Source organism: Oncorhynchus mykiss, chromosome 32 (genome assembly GCF_013265735.2).
Source record: "Oncorhynchus mykiss isolate Arlee chromosome 32, USDA_OmykA_1.1, whole genome shotgun sequence".
NCBI classification, from domain to species: Eukaryota; Metazoa; Chordata; class Actinopteri; order Salmoniformes; family Salmonidae; genus Oncorhynchus; species Oncorhynchus mykiss.
In genome coordinates, this window is record NC_050572.1 from 40,006,050 (window position 1) to 40,028,851 (window position 22,802).

The window sequence follows — 22,802 nt, forward strand, 5'->3', positions numbered from 1 at the left end:
TTGCAATAATGAAACAGATGGGCAATCTCATGCAACAGGGTTGAAGTGGGATAGCCAGGCTGGAAGTTCCGACAAAATATAGCTCACTGCAAACACGTCAATGTAAGGCTGGTTGAAGTTGCCTCCCCTCCCGTATATAATGTGCACATGCAAGCATCTTATCATCCGTGAAGGAAGGGTCTGTATCCATTACCTACCACTTTCACCTGCGCGCGTCAATCAAGCCGTTTTCCTGACACAACACTTCACCCTGGTTGGCTGTTCTGTTTGAGGGAGGTGACGCAAACGGCCATATTGACATCCCATTGGAAAAGACAGTGTGAGGCATTGGAGTGACGCAGCTTGGAATTCCCACATTTTCCGACGTTCACGACAGGAAAGCTGTCTGTAAAACAATACCAGGACATATTCGAGCTAAAACGGTGAAATTGAATTGAAGTCCGCAGGGTAAGAACATGTCTAATATTACCTTTGGAAAATGTATTTTGTGTGGTCAACGCTATTGGAAGCGGAAGAGAGAGGGGTTAACTGTGGGAGTGATTGCGTTCTGCCTTTGTTTACCATGGTAAGCTGATCAAAATATGCTGCATGTGTCTACAAACATGTATTTCCTTTGAGTTTGGTGTCATGACTTCTCTTATTTCACCGCTCGCTGGAGCAAACGGGGACCATTCACACCGCTGAAATGTAAGCCTCTGGCTAAAAAGAGAACACGTCGTCCTGGTTTTGTCGAAGACTAATCCAAAGCTCAGGTTTTGTTTAGCTACCAAGCTAACAACTAGCCTCCATCCTAAATTCCAACTGGATCGGACTTTTTGCTCATATCTGAACGGCACAGATACGATAGATGCCATTTAGGCTACAGCGTGAGGCCCTAATCAAGCAAGAATGAGATTCGTTTATTAGGAGCCTCATTAGCTACTGCACATGCAGCGGCTACTCTACCTGGGGTCCGCATAAAAAGTACAAATATTTATGTTAACTGACTTGCCTAGTTTAAAAGGTTAACGCATTATTATTTACAATGACAGCCTAGGAACAGTTGATTAACTGCTTGTTCAGTGGCAGAATAACAGATTTTTACCTTGTCAGCTCAGGGATTCGATCTCGCAACCTTTCGGTTACTGGCCCAATGTGTATGTAAAATTAAGAGACCACTGCAAAACTCAGTTTTACCAATTTTTAGGTATGTGTTTGGGTAACATGAGCATTTTGGCTTTATTCTATAAACTGACAACATCCCCCCCAAATATTGTCATTTAGAGCATTTATTTGCAGAAAATGACAACTGGTCAAAATAACAAAAGATGCCATTTTGCCAGACCTCGAATAACGTAAAAAAAACAACAAAAAAACGTTTTCAATGGGTATCAGGTCTGGGGATTGGGCTGTCCATGACAGGGTCTTGATCTGGTCTTGATCCAAATTTCACAGTGGGTGTGAGACACTGGCTTGTAGGCCTCTCCAGGTCTCGCACCCACGGTGAAATTTTGTGGAGGATTGGAGATGATCTGGGGGTGCTTCAGCAAGGCTGGAATCTTTGACGGACGCATGATTCAAGCCATCTACAAGGTTGTCCTGGAAGAACTTGCTTCCTTTCGGCTCTGGCAATGTTCCCCAACTCTGATAATTGGTTTTTCCAGCAGGACAATGCTCCATGCCACACAGTCAGGGCAATCAAAGTGTAGATGGAGGATCACCAGATCAAGACCCTGTCATGGCCAGCCCAAACTCCAGACCTGAAATCATTGAAAACCTCTGGAATGTGATCAAGAGGAAGATGGATGGTCACAAGCCATCAAACAAAGCTGAGCTGCTTGAACTTTTGTGCCAGCAATGGCATAAAGTCACCCAACATCACCAGTCTTTCACATTGGAGAGCATGCCAAGACACATGAAAGCTGTGATTTGAAAATCAGGGTTATTCCACCAAATATTGATTTCTGAACTCTTCCTAAATTAAAACATTTATCGTTTAAAAATGAATAAGAACTTATTTTCTTTGCATTATTTGAGGTCGGACAACACAATCTTTATTTTGACCAATTGTCATTTTCTGCAAAAAAATGTCAGTTTGTAGAATAAAACAAAAATGTTAATTTAGTAAGAGGAACTGGTGTGTGTGTAAAAATACTGTTTGCACACTTCATATGTACATTTAAATACAATGCAGTTTAAATTGGATCATTAGCAATAGGAGAGGCGCTGTGATACGATATGTTTTTAAAGCTAAACTTGCTTTTTGCCTGAGCAACCTCGTGCCAGACCATTCTGATGACATGGCTCTACACATAACTAAGCGATGCATTAAATCTGTTTTTGGCATGGGTACTGTAAAGAAACCCATAGTGGCGTGTCTGAAGTATATGCAAATAGATTATACACGTGAGAATACAAAAAAAGGATCCGTCTGTTTTTAAAATGGCCACTCCCTCTATCGCGATTCGCTAACTGTTTGCCAATGTTATCAATGTCTCAGGCTACATTTTTGCTATTTCTTACTTTTTGTAGGGCCTATAGGCTTTTGTGTAGGCTATACAATTATTGCAACTGGAGTTTAAGGTAGGCTATGCAGTTTATTTCTGATGGTTTTCTTAATGTTAAATTCTTCACTGTAGCCCAACAATTGACAATTTGGTGTAATTCAATTTCTGATGTTGGTTTGAAAAAAAAAAAAAAAAAAAACTTTTCCAATACCGTGGTAATATACTGTCGTGATATTTCTTGATTCTTTAGGCCTAAATGAATAGTTTGTTCAATTGCATAATGGAAACACTGCAAGTAGGCCACAGTTCTAGTGGCCTATATGTAGAAACTGCAGACATTTTTAAAACCACATAATGAGTTATTATTGGGTGATTCATAATGACATTTGTTACATGAGTCAGTGAATCTCTGTCCTCTGCAGAATAAGTTGTAGTTGCTGTGCTGAGCGTCAAGGGGGCAATGTCTGACAGCAGCAGCACAGGCAGCAGCCGCAGTGGATCCTCAACCAACAGTTGGACCATGCTGTCCCCAGAGGTAAGATATACACCAGGGTTTCCCAACTGGTGGCCCGCGGGCCAAATTGTTTTATTTGCCCCCCCAAAATACAAATAATACTTTTGTTTCATAGTAGGACATAAGACTGCAATAACACCAGGAAATCAGCGCCAAGTGATTTTCATTTAAGAAATCTGTTCAAGTATTCCCACGCATAAGTGATTGTATACAAATAAGAAAGGTTTGAAATGATTGTTTTATGCAAACATTATACTGTATCTGTTTGGCCTTCTTGCAGTCAATTTGCAGTCTACAAATTATTTGTAATTGTGTTCCGGCCCCCTGACCATCCACTCACAAGAATAAATCGGCCCGCGGCTGAATCTAGTTGATCCCTGATATACACCCCCTACCAACCTATGGTGTGCCAGCCAGACCTGGGTTTCAAATACTTAAATCTATTAAATACTTTGCCTGTTTGAGCTTGCCTTATTTAATAAATCAATAGTAAAGTCCCCAAACTGCAAACCCCACCTGACATTCCATGCCAGGTCTAGCTAAAATCTCTAGCCCTATGACCAATTAAACCTGCCCAAAAGGCCTGAAAACTAGGACATTTCTTTACACTGAGAGGTGTTGCAGCATTTATCCAATAAACCCTTTTTACATAGCATTATCAAGCCAATTAGGAAAGAATATCAACGGAACTTGTAAGGACTTCAGAAGCCAATTTTGGTGTATAATTTGAAATAAATCCCTTTTCTGCATGTGCATTTGGAAAGTATTCAGACCCCCTTCACTTTCACATGTTACTTTACAGCCTTATTCCAAAATTGACTTAAATCTGGGTTGTCTCAATCTACATGCATTACCCCATTATGACACAGTAAAAACAGGTTTAGAAATTTTTACATACATTAAAAATAACACTGAAATATCACAAGTATTCAGACCCTTTACTCAGTACTTTGAAGCACCTTCAGCAGTGATTACAACCCGAGTCTACTTGGGTATGACACTACAAGCCTGGCACACCTGTATTTGGGAGAGTTTCTCCCATTCTTCTCTGCAGATCCTATCAAGCTCTGTCAGGTTGGATGGGAAGGGTTGCTGCACAGCTATTTTCAGGTCTCTCCAGAGAACTTCGATCAGGCTCAGGTTGGGCCACTCCAGGAAGTGAGTGTCCCTAAGACTCTCCTACGTTGTCTTGGCTGTGTGCTTAGGGTAGTTGTCCTGTTGGAAGGTGAACCTTTGCCCCCAGCCTGTCCTGAGCAGGTTTTCATCAAGGATCTCTCTATACTTTGCTCTGTTCATCTTTCCCTCGATACTGACTGGTCTCCCTGTCGCTGAAAAACATCCCCACAGCATGATACTGCCACCACGCTTCACCATAGGGATGGTGCCAGGTTTCTTCCAGATGTGATGCTAAGGAATTCAGGCCAAAGAGTTAAATCAACTGGACTGGAGCCAAGCACCAAACATTTTCCTGCACACTAGCTTGCTACTTTCTGTAGGTCTACACGTTACCGTCCTCTGATGATCCTTCATAATTTAACTTGAATGTTATTTGTGGGAATACGTTCATCTTTGCGGTGCGAAGTTTGTTACAATCTAAGATAATGATCGTTAATGTAATTAACGGTTATTAGAACACCTGTAAAGCAGAGTGATACATGTATAGTTAAAAGTCCGTGTTATACTCTACTCCAATCAAATTACTTGGTCGTATTATAAATACTTGTGAACATTCAGTTATTTACGCTCTTTTCATCGAAAGCAGTGGGACCGTTTTACTTGCTTTTAGTAACGTTCAAGATGCTTTGGCGGTGCATTATCTTCTGCGTTTTTATTACTTTTTAATTGAAACGGAGCCATATCAATATATTGCACAGTCGCAGCCCTGATTTCCAGTTGCTCTATGGTATTGACGGATGCACTGAGGAAAATAGTGTACAATTCCTTCTATCATGTAAAGAGAAGACACCTTCAACACCTACTTGAAGGCACCGGACCAGGTGAACAGCCATCGGAGGAAAGCCAACTACCACCGGAACAAGTAAGTAGCTAGTTATATTTTTTTTAAATCCAGGAGAAAAAAAATCCTATTTGATGAACTATTCGATAATTTCAGCTATAATTGCTAAAGCTGGATTCATGTGAAAAGAATCAATGATAAATGGGTGCAAAACACTTAAAGCTCTTGGTGACACTAAATACAATTTCAAATAATAATCTCTTTGATATGTGGTACACAGGACAACATTCATCCCGATCAGCTTCTAGCTATCTCCAAACACCTGACTTGGATGAAGGGCAAAGGGGCATTGACCAACTTGGAGCTGTCAGTGCAACAAGTAAGTTACTCGGTTGGTGGCAGTCGATTGAAATTGACCATAAAGTACTAATAGCATTCAATCTCTTCTGTCACAAACATTATACTTGTCATTAACTAGTAATGTCCAGCCTGCACATGACATTGAATGTTTAATCCTGACAACTCTATTTTTTGGATCTGACAGCACATGCCACTGCTTTTGTGATAAATGCCAGAGCCAAGCATTGTCTCACAGGTAAGATGTTATTTCTTAACAGAGCATGGCATTTGGTTAGTTGCATTATGCAGAGCATTTTGTAGTGGTTCAGTGATGGTTAAGTTTATTCTTAATGCTAGGTTGTCCGCCTTACAATTGTTGATCTCTTATGTTAATGTCATAAGCAAAATCTGTATACATGGTGTTCCAACCTCCATGATTGATCTTTCTCTCTCACTCAGAAAGGCGTGAATTACATTGTTGCTGGGGTACAGCAGTATCAATCATCACTATTGGACAACCTCAGGAAGCAGGTGGAGGGAGTGCTAAAGTAGAGGTTGACCGATTTAATTAGGGCCGATTAAGTTTTCATAACAATCGGTATTTGAGCTCCGATTTTTAAATGTTTTTATATATATGTATATGTGTGTAAAAAAATGGAACTAGACAAATCCACCACATCTCCCAGCTTGTGAGATTGTGCCCTTGTTAACACACAAGCAGGAAAAACATAGGGAAATGCTTGAACCAATTTATCGTCTACTACCTAACACAGGAGTGACGTTACCACCAGCGATATCGTTCCCTAGTAGCAATGTGGGAACGCAACACCCTGCTACACTTAGCTCCCTGTGGAGTGAAAGTAGTATGGGATTGCGGGTAAGGATGGCAAAGAACTTTACTGTTACCAGGGAATGTATTTCCTTCACACGGTAATTTGGGAAAAGGGGCTGGATGGAACCAAAGCAAAGAAAGTAAATGTTAGTCCTCTACCTTACCTGCCTAGCCACTACTTACCTAACCTTAACGCCACCTGGCGCGCTAACCAAAATACAGATGGTGGTCCGCCCAGGTCTTACCTAATGTGCATAGACAGAGTACACACTACGGGTATATGTATGCCCGCAGGCTTCTTGCCGAAGCACACCCAAGGTGCCCCTTCCCCCCCTGGGAACAAATGAAATAATTACAAACTTTTTAAAGTGAACAATTTCAATAATCACAAACACAGTCCTTTTGGCATACACATACCTCAGTAGGACCGGCTACAAAATCCTTTACAGACCAATAACGAAACACAGGACATACAAAGAAGCGCTCTCCTTCCTATCAAAGGAACACAGGCTTTTATCCAGCTGCAGAAGGAGTTTGTAATTTCCAACAGCTGGATCCCCTAACGAAAGGGTGGGATCAGACCTCCACTCTGCAATGGGGCCAACCAATCAGCTGCTTGGGGGAATCCAGGAAGCCATTTCCTGAAATACATACATGCATACATACTGGGGAACATAACATATACACAACTGATAATTGAGCTAATAGAGATTGTACAGATAGTATTTGCACCTGTTCTTTCCATTGCGACTGTGTCTAGGTTGAAGTTACTCATTGAAAATCATTTGAAGCATTGGAAGAAGCTTTTTCCAGACTGCAATGTTAGACCTAAACAGCATTATGATACATTTGCCACCACAGATAGTCATTGGGTCCAATGGTAAGACGTGTATGCGGTTCGAGTCTAAACATGGTCTCTTTAAACAATGCACCTCCAAGCTCAATTTAAAAAATATTTTCAAGTCTTTGATCAATCAGAACCAAATATATGAAGCTGCCAAAATGTTGACAGTTCAATGCAACCAATTTTTTTTCAAATGAAAGGGAGGTGGGACCTGTATCAAAGGTTGAAGATCTATTAATGTGGAACATTGAGGGACTTCCTAGATTTCAATGAAGTAAACCATGCTGTATCTGTCAAATGGCTTGTAATAAATACATAACTCAGAAGTCCATGATCTTTGCTAAAGTTCTGAATTCCACAATTTGGACTGGTCAAAAACATATTTCTTGTTGATTCTAGGTTTTATTGTTTGGAATATCAACCATTTCAAATGATATGCTTTGATAGAAACATGGCTTGTCAAGTTGAGGTCCCACACCTTGCACAGGCCACTGAGTTAGCGGATGCTGAAAAGCTGGTTGAGTTTACCTCATATTACACAATTAGCAACAAGAGCCAAACTTTATGTACAAGTCAAATACCATCTTGGGGATGTAATAGAATTGTACAACAGTTCAAATGACTCCATGTGTTCCCCAGATATGAAAAGTGTACTGTCTTTGTTCTGTACTGTATTTTGCCTACATGATTGCTGTGCTGTGTGTAAGTTTGACAATAAAACAGTGAATTCTACTTGGTCATTATCTGTTCTTAAAATGTGAAGAGATGAAAAAATAAATTCTGACTTTGACAAAGCAGTTTTGTACTTGTCAGTGTTGATCAAACATCTTTATAATTCTGTTTAATTCTAGTTTCGAGCATTAAGTTATTCAGAACCAGTAATACAATCTCAGTAACAAGTTATATCTTATTAAAATAATTAAGGACAAAAAAGCTTGAAACAAGTGAAATGCTCTAACATAATTGCCTGGTAAGAAGATGTATCTTGTCAGACAAAAAATCAAGCATATATTGTCTTGATTTAAGATATTTGATCTTACTTAGGTTTACATTTTTGCGGTGTATACAAACTGTTATAAATGGCTTGTTTGCCGACCCTACAGACCCCGATAGGCCAATATGTAAGCTGAATGATTTAGCAGCTTGCTTAGTTCAAATTGACAGATTCATTTATTCAACATGAATAGCAAGGCGGTTTTGAGGTAAGTGCGTGTCGCCCAGTAACCTTCTCGTATAGGCTACTGAGGATGGTGTAATTTTAATCAAATATAAATAATATGGCTAGGAACTGAATTTGCTTGTCAACAACAGCCAGTGTTTTATCATTAAAAAAAAAGTAACCTAATTTGACTGTTACGTCAATCTAATTGTTTTCTAACAACTGATCGGCAAATGCGATAGAGCTTTGATGACTTCCAATTTAATTAACTAAACATGGCCATCAATAATTACAATAATTTGCGGTGTATACAAACTGTTAGAAATGTTATAGGCTACAGATGCAAATGTACAGTGGTTGCAAAAAAGTAATTAGTCAGCCACCAATTGTGCAAGTTCTCCCACTTAAAAAGATGAGAGAGGCCTGTAATTTTCATCATAGATACACTTCAACTATGACTGACAAAATGAGAAAAAAAATCTAGAAAATCACATTGTAGGATTTTTAATGAATTTATTTGCAAATTATGGTGGGAAATAAGTATTTGGTCAATAACAAAAGTTTCTCTCAATACTTTGTTATATACCCTTTGTTGGCAATGACAGGGGTCAAATGTTTTCTGTAAGTCTTCACACACTGTTGCTGGTATTTTGGCCCATTCCTCCTTGCAGATCTCCTCTAGAGCAGTGATGTTTTGGGGCTGTTGCTGGGAAACACGGACTTTCAACTCCCTCCAAAGATGTTCTATGGGGTTGAGATCTGGAGACTGGCTAGGCCACTCCAGGACCTTGAAATGCTTCTTACGAAGCCACTCCTTCGTTGCCCGGGCAGTGTGTTTGGGATCATTGTCATGCTGAAAGACCCAGCCACGTTTCATCTTCAATGCCCTTGCTGATGGAAGGAGGTTTTCACTCAAAATCTCACGATACATGGCCCCATTCATTCTTTCCTTTACACGGATCAGTCGTCCTGGTCCCTTTGCAGCCCCAACAGCCCCAAAGCATGATGTTTCCACCCCCATGCTTCACAGTAGGTATGGTGTTCTTTGGATGCAACTCAGCATTCTTTGTCCTCCAAACACGACGAGTTGAGTTTATACCAAAATGTTCTATTTTGGTTTGATCTGACCATATGACATTCTCCCAATCTTCTTCTGGATCATTCAAATGCTCTCTAGCAAACTTCAGACGGGCCTGGACATGTACTGGCTTAAGCAGGGGGACACGTCTGGCACTACAGGATTTGAGTCACTGGCGGCGTAATGTGTTACTGATGGTAGGCTTTGTTACTTTGGTCCCAGCTCTCTGCAGGTCATTCACTATGTCCCCCCCGTGTGGTTCTGGGATTTTTGCATTTTGACCCCATGGGGTGAGATCTTGCGTGGAGCCCCAGATCGAGGGAGGTTATCAGTGGTCTTGTATGTCTTCCATTTCCTAATAATTGCTCCCACAGTTGATTTCTTCAAACCAAGCTGCTTACCTATTGCAGATTCAGTCTTCCCAGCCTGGTGCAGGTCTACAATTTTGTTTCTGGTGTCCTTTGACAGCTCTTTGGTCTTGGCCATAGTGGAGATTGGAGTGTGACTGTTTGAGGTTGTGGACAGGTGTCTTTTATACTGATAACAAGTTCAAACAGGTGCCATTAATACAGGTAACGAGTGGAGGACAGAGGAGCCTCTTAAAGAAGAAGTTACAGGTCTGTGAGAGCCAGAAATCTTGCTTGTTTGTAGGTGACCAAATACTTATTTTCCACCATAATTTGCAAATAAATTCATAAAAAATCCTACAATGTGATTTTCTGGATTTTTCTTCTCATTTTGTCTGTCATAGTTGAAGTGTACCTATGATGAACATTACAGGCCTTTCTCATCTTTTTAAGTGGGAGAACTTGCACAATTGGTGGCTGACTAAATACTGTTTTGCCCCACTGTATAATTCTCCACATTTTAATGTCAGTTTTATTGAGGACTTTTTCCTCCCATAACAGAAGCACGCAAGGGAGGTTCATAACTTCCATTTCAAATTTCCAGCCCTCGAGACCCTAGAATTGAATATGGGTTAAACACTTCGCTTGTAACGGTTTATAAGCAAAGTCGACATTGGGATGGAATTTAAACCACCTCCGAGCAAATATATCTAATGCGCCTATAGTTGTTTTCCAGTGCTTTTTCGCTGTTATTTCTTGATGCGCATCTGTTCTAGCTTGTTACTGTTTTATGGAAAAGGGATTGTTAAAAAAGAGGTCTCCATAAGGACAATCTAAATGTCCTACAACTGGTAAAAAGTTGTCACGATTGCACGCGTTCTGCTCTGTCTTCACTCACTCGACTAGTGCACTCGGCTGCCTGCTGCAGCGCTCTCAACACACTCTCAGACACCCCTCCAGCTCTCCCCATCAGGCCCACACAGACACTGCAACAGCCTGCCTGATAGTCAACAGCATCAGGTCACAGTGAAATATATATATTTTTAAAGAGAAATGTCATAGCGGCTGCAGTGCAACTTAGAAGTAGCCCAAAAACCCGCAACCAATACAATTTCACCCACGACATTGTTTTTCAAAGTAGCCCAATTTGTGGAAAACCGTGGCCATGGCAACTCTGCTCCAGGCATACTCGAGCAAATGCTCAGTATTTGAAATTGAGGTCTGGTGCTGACACCTTGCCAAATGTTATGATGAAAGAATAGGCTGATCACCCCAACACAGCATTTGATTATAGATTGGTATTCAATGCTGTGAGTTTTAAATTACATTTCCACTTTACCCACATTCTGTGGCAGTGTGAATGAATGAATGGTGAGGTGAGTAGACAAAGGTTGAGTTGACCGTGAGAACCCTATGCCCTTAGGAAGCTGCTGAGAGCGTGGGTCCAGTGGATGATGGGACTGAGAGTCTTTGTGATGTCCCTAGTCTGTCAGAGGAAGTCACAGGTACCTGATCTCAATCTTACAATGATACGGTTTCCCTATGCTTTCTGTCTGGTGTATTCTGTTGTCCAAATGTATAGATGTTGCATAATGAACTTGTGTGGATGTTGTTCATGTTATGTTATTAATGTTTTGTTGGATGCTGTTCCAGGGGCCACTGTGGAGAATAAGCCAAGTGACACGGAGACTCCAGTACAAACAGTTCTGTCAGAGGAGGGCCAACAGGTCTGTACTGTGAGTCCCTGATGAACACAATGCTTTCTGAGGGTATCGTTCTCACAGCATAATCTTTCATAATACAACGTTCAAAATTGTGTCTTATGCTATATGGCATATGATGTCTATGGTTATAACTCATTATTACCAATTACTATAAAGGTTTGTGCTTTTATTCTCCTCTGATTCCCAGGTTTGCCAGGAAACAACTCCTGATATCTGCGAGGGCCCTGTCCCCTCCATCCCTACCCTGTTAAGCCCATCCCCATCTAGCCATGCGCCCCTTGACCCTGACCTGGCGAGTCAACCTGAACCCCCCATTATCCATGATATGGTAACCAGCTCCCCCACTGACAATGAGCAACTCGCTGCCATGCCCTTTGTCACTCATGTCGACATGGTTGTGCCACTGAATGTTCCCTTCACAGAACCACCCCCCTCAGAGGTTGAGCCTGAGTTAAGCCCTGTCCCTGAGAGCTCCACCCTTGATACCCACACTGTTCCAGGCCCTGTACCTGAGAGTCTTGCCCTAGAAACTAGTGCCGAATCTGACATAAGCATTCACACAGACTCTCTCACCCCAACGGGCTCCCAATCTGACACCGTCACTGATATTGGCCCCCTCCCAGAGAGCTCTGAGGAGCCTCTAAGCCCTGCCCCAGAACCCCATGCTGTTCCAGAAAGCCCAGACCCTGATGGTCCTCCTCCAGAGACCATTGGTTCAGAGGAGGCAGCAGAAGATCCAGCAGTGGAAAAGGAGGAGACTGAATTGCCTGAAAAAGTGACTGATATACCAAAGGAAGACGGTATGGATTTGTACACTAGGTTGGAAATCAGTAAACATTTTCTGAGATAGGGCATACAATTAACCCCAGAACAACATGGTTTCTCATCCTACAAGTACCTGATAAAGAATGTTGTCTGGTGTCCCCTTTAGTCTACGCATCAGATTCACCTACTGGGTTGTAATCAAAATAAATAAATACCATTGTACAAAATAATAATTTGATTGACTGTAGTTGTCTTAAGAATATTTAGTTTATATTGAATATTTGTATATTTTTAAGTACATAACATGGACCCACGAATGTGTTCTTTATTATTCTACAAAGGTCTACTGCAACACATTTTATTTGTACATTTGATGAGTAATAGAATCCAATCCAGTTAAAATTTTGCCATAAACACCAATGGTTGATAAATAATGCAAAACAGAAATGTGAAAGAAAATCAACATCAGAATCAGATGAAGACCCCACATTGTCATCGCCATAGTCGATTTCAGGATCAGTATCCGGTCCTCCATCCGACTCCGGCTCATCCAAATTAAAAAAACACATGGGTGTTAACACACCCCGACTCATTGAACAGTTACAAAAACAACATTTGCGCTAGAATTACACACAAGATATATCTACATTCAGAGCATTCTAACACTTTTGTATAAAATGTTCAATAGCTTTAGTGCATGATTTTATTTAATTTAGCTTATCATCGATCTTTCTGTTATTCTTGTCTGTTCCTCTGCTAGAATCTCCCAGTAGCTTTGACTTTGGAAGAGCTGACACGAGTTCTGAGGAAGGAGTTGCTCTGAGGAGGAGATATGTAGCACCAGAAATGACATCGGAAGATGAAGAGGTGGAGTTCAAAATGGCAGAGAGGAAAGAGAAGGGCTTCTCTATGAACACATGCATTGTGTGTGCCCTTGTCCTGCTCTGTCTAGGGTCCCTCTTCCTCTCTGGTGAGTTCAACCTAAACCAGATTTTGCTAGTGTAATCTTTTTCCAATTTTTTTCTTATGGAATGGAAATTTTTTAATACACACACACACACAGACTGAACAATGCGTCAATTTCATTCTTATGATAAAATCTATGACTTAATGCATTCGGAAGTATTCAGACCCCTTGACTTTTTCCACATTTTGTTACAGCCTTATTCTAAAACTGATTCAATATTTTTTTTTCTTATCAGTCTACACATCAATACCCTATAATGACAAGTGAAAACAGGTTTTTAGGAATGTTTGTAAATGTATTAAATATTAAAAACAAATACCTTATTTACACAAGTATTCAGATCCTTTGCTATGAGACTTGTAATCGAGTTCAGGTGCATCCTGTTTCCATTGATCATCCTTGAGATGTTTCTACAACTTGATTGGTGTCCATCTGTGGTCAATTCAATTTATTGGACATGTTTGGAAAGGCACACCTGTCTATGTAAGGACCCACAGTTGACAGTGCAAGTCAGAGCAAAAACCAAGCCATGAGGTCGAAGGAATTGTCTGTAGAGCTCCGAGACGACAGGATTGTGTCGAGTCATAGATCTGGGGAAGGGTACCAAAAGCTTTCTTCAGCATTGAAGGTCCCCAAGAACACAGTGGCCCACATCATTCTTAAATGGAAGAAGTTTGAAACCACCAAGACTCTTCCTAGAGCTGGCCGCCCGGCCAAACTGAGCAATTGAGGGAGAACGGCCTTGGTCAGGGATGTGACCAAGAACCCGAAGGTCACTCTGAAAGCGCTCCAGAGTTCCTCTATGGAGATGGAAGAACCTTTCAAATAGTCAGAGATTGTGCCAATGACCAAATAACTTCCCAACAATGTTATGCTCTGGTAGAGTAGTTAAAAATGGGCTTTTAGATGATCAAATATATGCAGGTGTGTTGATATACGTTACATAAGTTTGGAAAATGTGGTTTGATGTACTGTTTTCTTTTTTGACAGATGACTCGGATGAGCTGAGTGGGAAAGAACAAAACCAGGTCTGTTGCTCTATTCTACCTTCTCGGTCATCGTCACTTTCAACGATGTTGTATTGGGATGGAAGTTAAAGGAACTGGACAAACTTAGAGATAAGAATGTGTAATGGAATTATATAAAAAGGGGCATGCCCCGGGATGCTGCCTAGAAGGCCAGCATCCCGGAGTCGCCTCTTCACTGTTGACATTGAGACTGGTGTTTTGCGGGTACTATTTAATGAAGCTGCCAGTTGAGGACTTGTGAGGCGTCTGTTTCTCAAACTAGACACTTACATGTTCTTGTCCTCTTGCTCAGTTGTGCCCCGGGACCTCCCACTCTTTCTGTTCTGGCTAGAGCCAGTTTGCGCTGTTCTGTGAAGGGAGTAGTACACAGTGTTGTACGAGATCTTCAGTTTCTTGGCAATTTCTTGCATGGAGTAGCCTTCATTTCTCAGAACAAGAATTTTGAGCCTGTAATCGGACCCACAAATGCTGATGCTCCAGATACTCAACTAGCCTAAAGAAGGCGAGTTTTATTGCTTCTTTAATCAGGACAACAGTGTTCAGCTGTGCTAACATAATTGCAAAATTGTTTTCTAATGATCAATTAGCCTTTTTAAAATTATTAACTTGGATTAGCTAATGCAACGTGCCACTGGAACACAGGAGTGACGGTTGCTGATAATGGGCCTCTGTACGCCTATGTAGATATTCCATTTAAAATCAGCCGTTTCCAGCTACAATAGTAATTTACAACATCAACAATGTCTACACTGTATTTCTGATCAATTTGTTATTTTAATTGACAAAAAATGTGCTTTTCATTTAAAAACAAGGACATTTCTAAGTGACCCTAAACTTTTGAATGGTAGTGTATATAATGTTGTGTTGATTGTCTGTGATTTGTATTCTGCTGGACAGGACTGGCTAAACGATCCTCAGGAGATGAAGGAGCTTTTGGATAAACTGGCACAAGAAAATCTGCAGATCTCCCAGTTAGAAACACAACTCCAGGTCAGCCCATGAACCATGTAATTTTTTCGGAATGGCTGTGGATCCGACCTTTTCAGGATCTCCAGTCCGCTGGACTAGAAGATCCGGAGCTTCCGACGCTTCTGCGCATGTGTATATTCTCTACTTTACGGGCAGAGAACAGGCTACTCGGGCGAATGGTGCTCGTTTTAATAAAATTGGATCAAAGCTGAATTAATGTCTGCAAGATCACGTTCTGATGACAGTATTCCACATAACAGAATAAATCATTACTATTATATTTGTTTCTGTTTTGTAGAATACTGTGATCATTATGTGATCTTGCAGACATTGATTCAGTATTTAATGAGCACCATTCACCTGAGCAGCCTGTTCTCTGCGCGTAGAGAATATACACATGCGCAAAACATGATCCACACATCAAATTGTATTGGTCACATACACATGGTTAGCAGATGTTAATGTGAATGTAGAGAAATGCTTGTCACACGCAGAAGCTTAGGGAAGCTCCGGATCTTTGGACTAAAAGATCCTACCGTGCTAAGAATAAAGCAACGTTTTCCCCTCTCTGTTACAGGCCCATAAAGAGGAACTTGACAAATTACAATTCAATCCATTTCAATCCCACTTCGTAATGCAACATTTTTCAAGTATAAGCTCTGTATCTAGTAATCATCTGCAGACGTCATTGCAGCAGGGAGTTCTGTTTCGTCCTGCAGCGCAGAGGACCTGAGGTGTAACACAACTGTAAATGTGTTAATAATTTGAAAACTGAGATGAGACCAGTTGAGAGCTGACACATGACCATTCAAGATCAGGAATGCAATACAGACCGCAATGCCTTCAGTCTTTTTATATTGGGAATCAACTCTTTAGTCAAGTGCCTCGGCGCCTGTAGGGCCTATACAAAGACTTTGAGGCTCTATGGCTAAGATGTGCTGTACCAACAGGTTGTTTCTCTGATCTGGATGACTAGGTCAGGAGAAAAATAAGAAATGGCAGTGTTAGCTTTTATGATTGCTAATTCTCACTCGCCAAAGGGCAAATCCTGTCTCACCCTTGAATACTGTGACCATTATGTGATCTTGCAGACATTGATTCAGTTTTGATCTAACTTTATGAAACGAGCACCATTCGCCTGAGTAGCCTGTTCTCTGCGCATAAAGTAGAGAATATACACATGCGCCGGAGCTTCGTAAAGCTCAGGATCTTTGGACTAAAACATCCTGAAAAAGTCTGATCCACAGTCTAATTATTTTACATTTAAATATTTTTAGAGTCTTTATTATTATGTCCTACCTTCCTAGAAATAAAGCAACATTTTCCCCTCTCTGTTACAGGCCCATAAAGAGGAACTTGACTCCGTCCTAAATGCAGGATCCGCAAAGGGTAATGAAAACGGAAAAGGAGATCTGGAGCAAGAAAATGATATGAAAGAAGAGCTGTCATCCCTGCCTGGCCTGAAGGAGGAGCTGGAGTCGCTGAGGGCCAGAGTGACCGAACTGTCCCAAATCACAGAAGGTACAGTATTTTCATTTCTCTGTGAACACATTGTTATTCATTAGTCTTTCTTCCATTGATAATATCCATAATTTGTTTGATCATCTATAAATATGTCAGTATTTTGGTTAATTCGAGTAAGGCAGTTCATTCAGGAAGTAAATGGACATTCCAGTGACTTCTAAATAAACTGAAAACTAGAAGCAATTTATTTCAAAAGTTTAAAATGTTTTATGTTAAATAACTGCCTTCAATTTGAATTTACCCCAACCCTGATCAAAGTGAACTGTTTGGTTCAGTGGAGGTTTAATTACTGTTGTGAATCTCTTCTTTAACATGCATGGAACATAATTCTCTGGTATGGTAACTGAATGCTATAGATGTAACTAATTCACTTTTGTACACTGCGCTGTTCTGTACATTTTACCTTTATTTTAGCGCCCCAAAAAACGTAATACTTCCAGGTCAACTGTAATATGAATACCATTGTAAAGCACAATTTATCCCCTTTCCGGGTGGGGAAGCGAAAGCTACTGCGTCATAGTGAAAGGGGGGGAGATATGTCGTGTGGGGAACCAGCTTTTTTCACAAGATTTGTCCAACTTATCACCTCTAAAATGTAAATAAAACACTATATAAAGAGTTTATATAATGTCTCATTACATACATATGGCGGCGCTAAATTTATCTTCACAATTAAACTGGGTGTCATGGTTTTTGAGTCATGAAGGTTCATCAAAATTAACAATTGATTGAATTAACTATTGATGAATTCACAAGTAAATAACTTTACACTCACCATTGATCATTTCTTGTTTTTAATCTGCGAGAGAAGCGCTACACCTGGTGGAGAGAGGCTGTATGACACAGAATGAGTTGCATTATGCTGCTGTACGTTACATCGTGACACATCACACTTTAACGTACAGCATCAGAGGGGTCAGTTAGTATTGGTCCATTACCATGTCAATCAATGCTGAATCCAAACTTAGTTCACACACTGGATTTTGATGCCAACATTCGCTACAGTCCCATTAGTTTTCATTGCAGTCTTTTTTGAATGCCGCGATTGCCCTCATATGTACGGAACGGAGTTAGCTACCGGTAACTCACTGATTTTTGTTCTGATATGTCTACCTCAGCCAACAAGGAAACACCCCCACCTCCCTCAAGCTCAACTCCACCCCCTACTGGTCAACCTGGGATTAGCAACCAGAGTAGCACCACAGCAGGGCCCGAAAAGAGGAGGGTTCCGAGAGAGGGGGCCAGGGTGAAGGAAGAGCTTCAGAGGCAGAAGGTGCTGTTGGAGGAAAGCAGGAAGAGACTGGAGGGGATGAAGAAGGATGGTGGGTATAAGAAGGATGGTGGGTACCAGAAGACGGTGAGGGAGAGCCTGGCTGAGATCCAGAAGAGGCTCAGTGAGCAGGTGGAGAAGATGGGGAACAGGATTGAGGGCAAGAAGAAGCCAAGGGAGAGCGGGAACAAGAGGGACGGGAGGAAAGCCAAGGACAACAGCAAAGACCACTGGAAAAAGGAGAAGAAGGAGTGGAAGGGAGAGAAAGACTGGAAACACTGCAAAGACAAGAATGCGTGCGGATGGAAAGAGATAGACAAGAGGAAGGACAGGGACTGGAAGGCAAACAAACAAAACTCTCATAAAGAGGCCTGGAGGAAATCCCAGGATGAGTGGGAGAGAAAGAAGAATGAGCGCAGGATGGACAGGGATAAAAGAAAGCAGGAGAGGCCCTGGCAGTCCAGGAAAGACTACAAGAAAGAGTCCAATCATCACCATCAACAAGACTCCAACCATCAGCAGCAACATCACCACCACCACCAGACCCACCAGTATGACCACACCAGCTTCTGGAAGCACCAGGAGGAGAAACTTGGAAGCAACGTTCGCCCCCTGGCGGGCTGTAGCGGTGTTGAGGACTGCGCTAGCCAGGAAGGGCTCTTTCCTGTGGAACTGTCTGAATTCGAGGAGTTATTAGACGGCTACCTGAGCAAGCTGGAGAGGGCTACGCCGGACAGCAAAGCCGAGATTCAGAAGTTGGTCGGCATGTTTTTTCAAGACGGTGTGTTCGTCCATGACAAAGTTCTCTTCAGTGACTTCGCTGAAGATGTGGCGGACATTTTAGAGGACATGGCAGACATCTTGGAGGTTGATGGGCAGGATGATGAAGCCCTGGAGGAGGCGATGGAGGAGTTTGAGCGAGAAGCTTTGTGGAAGTTTGCAGCCACTGCATAGATAGAAATAAACCATAAAAATGGAACACCAAGATACAGCAATGGTATTACATGGTGGTTAACAGCAGGTGTTGTTGCCTTTGAAGGGATTCCTGCATGAGAAGGAGTGATCTTGCATCTCGTAAACATGTCCCTAGCTCTGCATCTAATTAGCTGAAGTCATTCTTGTCTGTTGGGAATCAGTTGTTACCTACCTGTGTCATGACTTCAATGTCAAGGCCTACATATTGACAGTTGTGTGGAGTTGATTTACCTATAGTGTTTGGCACTTATAAAATTGAATGTCACAATTCAAGATCAAAACATAATCAGATACACAGCAATGTGAACTCTTTGCTCCCACAACTGAATCCTGATCAGTCACTTCTCCGTTGTTATGGTTAGGATCAGATCTAGTTGAACCGGTTTTGTCGGCTCTGCAAACATACAGTGCTGTGTAGGCGCTTGGCCCTTAGTGCTCGGTTTCTGGTTTTCACTAATTGTCTTACCCTTTTGAGTATAACTGTCAGTGAAAGCAGAACATTCTGGAACAATTTAAAGTTTTAATGTCACATGCACAAGTACAGTGAAATGCCTTTCTTGCAAACTCAATACCCCACAATGCAATAATCAATAACAATGTATTATTAGAAAAAAACAATAATAGGAAATATGAAGTACACAATTAAGCAAGCATACTATATACAGGAAATATTTTAAAGTCAGATCCAATACCATATTTTACATGTGCAGGTATACTGGAGGAATGGAGGTAGACCAGTATAGTGGTAAGGGGACTAGACATCAGGATATAAGAAACAGATTAGCATCAGCTTGTGTGGGTGTGTGGGTGTGCGGGTGTGTAGAGTCAGTAGAAATGTATTTGTGAGTGAGCAAATCATGGAGTGAGTGTTTGCGTGTGTGTGTAGGGCCCTGTGAATGTGCATAGAGACAGTGCAAATATTGAAATAAAAGGTCAATATAGATACAAGGTAAACTCAGATACTACATGTAGCTATTTATCAGTCGTATTGCTTGGGGATAGAAGCTGTTCAATGAGCCCACTGATGTCAGACTTAATGCACCGGTACTATCTGAACAGACAGGACGGCGGCCCAGCGCTACTGCCTCAATCTTTTTGACACAAGCAGTAGTTCTTACTTCTTATTAACGCTGAGACCATGATTGTGCTGTCCTAATGTAGCATGAATCGATTCTAATATATTTCAGTGTACTATGTGGTGCTGAGTTAGCCATGCATGGACTTATACAGTAGATGGAGTTCAAAACCATATTGGCAATTTGACATATCTGAACTATTGTTTTTGACACGTTTTGATCATTTGGATTTTCAATGAGCACTGTTATCGGTTGCATTTTCCTCTTTAAAGTTATTTTGGTTACTGTGATGTAACCTGGAAAATACCCAATAACACGATTGTTGGATGTGTCTATATAAGAAAGTGGTGTTTAACTGGTGTTTTATCAAGCAATGCCATTTACATAGAGTTTATGCCAGATTTGAAAGTCAAATTAAGTACATGGTTAGGATATTAGTACATATTACAAGTCATGGGTTGGTACTTTACAAGATAGTTGAATCTGTACACATTTCAGGAGGACTGTTTCCCTTGTTTTTATGTTCATCTGTTGTAACAATCACTATCAATTACATTAGGTGTGAAGTGTTTTGTTATCCTGATATTTAATTCAGGTTTTCATAGCTTATTTGTGTTTTAAAGAAACATAAAACTCATCCCTAATTTTGCTTGTCCTGGCCTCAACTCATTTATGGTTTTAACATAAAACCAACTCTAGCTGTTCAAATGTGTGTTTGTCCCAGACAGTATATATTGTGAAAGAAATTGCTTAAAAGTCTCTACCATTTTCTTTAGTGAAGATTTTGTTTCTGCCAGCAATTTGCCTTTTATAAATCCATTTTCACACTTGGTTTCAGTGTTTGACAGGCAACTAAATTGGTTTGATTCTGTAAGCTTAAGAATTCATGCTATTTTTAAACTTGGTCTGGTTATTTTATGGTATTTTATGAAGAGAGAAAATGTAGGTTACTCCATTTGGGAATTGAATTAAATATAGTATGTCATCTTTGTTTTTGGTTGAATTTAAAACCTGTAAATGTTAATTAATTGTTAAAGCTTTTTGACCAAAGAAGTCTAGCTGATGTGGATAAAGACTTAAAAAAGCAACTTGAGAGATTATAAACAAACTGCATAAGCTGAGGAAATTAAGTTTAACTCCCCAAATGCACACATTAAAATGTTCAGAGTATATTAAAAAAAAAAAAAAAAGTTTTTTGTTGGTATTCATTCAAGTGGAAGATATATATTGTTTTATCAAAATGTTATTTTACAATGGCCATATAATTTAGGAGTCAGGACATATCCCAGTTTAGCATTTAATTGATACATGTAAAGAAAGTCCTGAATCCTGTGACAATTTTGAGTTAAGCTGAATGAGTCGTCTCCGCAGCCATTTCTCCTTTATAGTGGGTTTGTGTTGGACTTTCAATAAAAAAAAATCTGAATCTTGAGTGATAATATATGTGGTCATTTTTCTACGAATTATATATTTTCCTCTGTCTAAAGCCTTGTTCACAGTGGTAGTTTGAAGTGACTCAAATTAATTTGGTGGGAGTATTAAAATCTGTTAATTTTCTTGCAGTCTGAACAGCCAAAAAGCACATGGAATCTGATATTTCAAGCCACATTTCAAAACCACCTTTGTAGGTGATTTGAATTCAGATATAAATCTCATTTCCTGGCCAAGCGACTTGTCCGAACGGTCAAATCTGATTTATTTGCCGTCAAGTAGTTTTTGGACTCATTTGTCATTTCTTGTTGCTTGCTAGCTACTCTGAGTTTGACAAGAACATGGAGGTTGTAGCTAACTAGCTTGTTAATTGTTTACAAACAAAATGAGTAAATGTGCCAGAAAGCTAAACAGCTACCTAGCTATAGCTGACTGCTCTGACTTGCCAAAAATGACTCCCTTTGAAAGTTTGTGTTCTTACACTATGATTTTGAACATTCAAAGCAATTGGGAAACGTATAAGGCAGGCATTGTTGTCACCTTAGCTTGCTACATAACTTCTGAGGAATAGGAAGCACGAGCACCACCAATCAACCTGCACCACTGCACATACACCTGTCATTATGGCTACGCTATGACAACAAGCGTAGCCATGTCAGCAAATGACTGCTGTCTGAACACATCTGATTTGGTCACTTGTAACTTGCTGTTTGAACAATCAGCATTAAGGCCTGTAGTGTGAACCAGGCTTAAGTGTGTGTCACTTAGGCTACTGGCAGAGGGGGAAGTGGGGAATTAATATTTTGTTGAGGCCATATTACTAGACAAAAGTATTTATGACACAGACTAATCCCTTGTAAGTAATAATAAAACCTTGTAAGAACCTCTAAGAAGCATGCACACAAAGACATGTCCACACATGTCCACACGCAGCACACATCAGCACAGCACTGTGACTGCTTCTGAAATGGCACCCTACAATTCCTTTTATAGTCCACTACTTTTGACCTTTTGGCCATATGGGTAGTCAGCAGTGTAAAGCACTTATGTAAAAATATTTTGAAGGATTACTTAAGTAGATTTGTTTTTTGGGGGGGGTAATAAATTAAATTAAGGCTGAGCGTTGGATTGACGTCTGGTTTGACTTTTACTTTTGATACTTATGTATATTTTAGTAATTACATTTACTTTTGATATTTAAGTATATTTAAAACAAAATACTTTTACTTTTACTCAGGTATGACAATTTGGTACTTTTTCCACCATTGTGGGTAGTAGTGGCCTATACAGGGAATAGGGTGCCGTTGGGGAGGTAACCTATGCGTGACTGAAGCAGTGAGTCTGTACCAGTCCTGATTAGATGAACTGATTAGTAAAGCTGTCAGTAATGATGGATGGTTCCTGTCCAACACTTTGAAGCTGTCATAACTAACATTCTACATCTCCCAAACAACCAAGCTTTTACTACTGGGCCTCCCCACTAGGCCTAGATACATAGTGAACAGGCCTCCAATTTT

The 22,802-nt window shown here is 40.6% G+C and overlaps 1 protein-coding gene across 5 annotated transcripts; it reads left to right on the forward strand.

Annotated features, from left to right (window-relative positions):
* Positions 1 to 290: 290 nt before the first annotated feature.
* pbxip1a (pre-B-cell leukemia homeobox interacting protein 1a) lies at positions 291 to 21,286 on the forward strand. 5 transcript variants are annotated; one of them, XM_036970669.1, is made up of 12 exons: positions 2,909 to 3,021; positions 4,958 to 5,038; positions 5,238 to 5,336; positions 5,502 to 5,552; positions 10,980 to 11,061; positions 11,210 to 11,292; positions 11,468 to 12,080; positions 12,806 to 13,015; positions 14,003 to 14,040; positions 14,938 to 15,030; positions 16,350 to 16,530; positions 17,652 to 21,286. In XM_036970669.1, the coding sequence occupies exons 4-12, from the start codon at positions 5,526 to 5,528 to the stop codon at positions 18,755 to 18,757; spliced, it is 2,433 nt and encodes an 810-aa protein (XP_036826564.1). In that variant the 5' UTR covers positions 2,909 to 3,021; positions 4,958 to 5,038; positions 5,238 to 5,336; positions 5,502 to 5,525; the 3' UTR covers positions 18,758 to 21,286. The 5 variants fall into 5 exon arrangements, with proteins under 5 accessions (XP_036826561.1, XP_036826563.1, XP_036826562.1 ...); XM_036970670.1 differs by having other exon boundaries at positions 11,210 to 11,283; XM_036970667.1 differs by lacking the exons at positions 4,958 to 5,038; positions 5,238 to 5,336; positions 5,502 to 5,552 and adding exons at positions 320 to 447; positions 2,512 to 2,562.
* Positions 21,287 to 22,802: the final 1,516 nt, after the last annotated feature.

Coding starts and splice junctions, on each gene's coding strand:
- pbxip1a (XM_036970666.1), top strand. CDS start 2,947: ATGTCTGACAGCAGCAGCACAGGCAGCAGCCGCAGTGGATCCTCAACC. Junction 13,016..14,002: donor AGGGTCCCTCTTCCTCTCTG/GTGAGTTCAACC, acceptor CTTTTTTGACAG/ATGACTCGGATGAGCTGAGT. Junction 15,031..16,349: donor AGTTAGAAACACAACTCCAG/GTCAGCCCATGA, acceptor TCTCTGTTACAG/GCCCATAAAGAGGAACTTGA.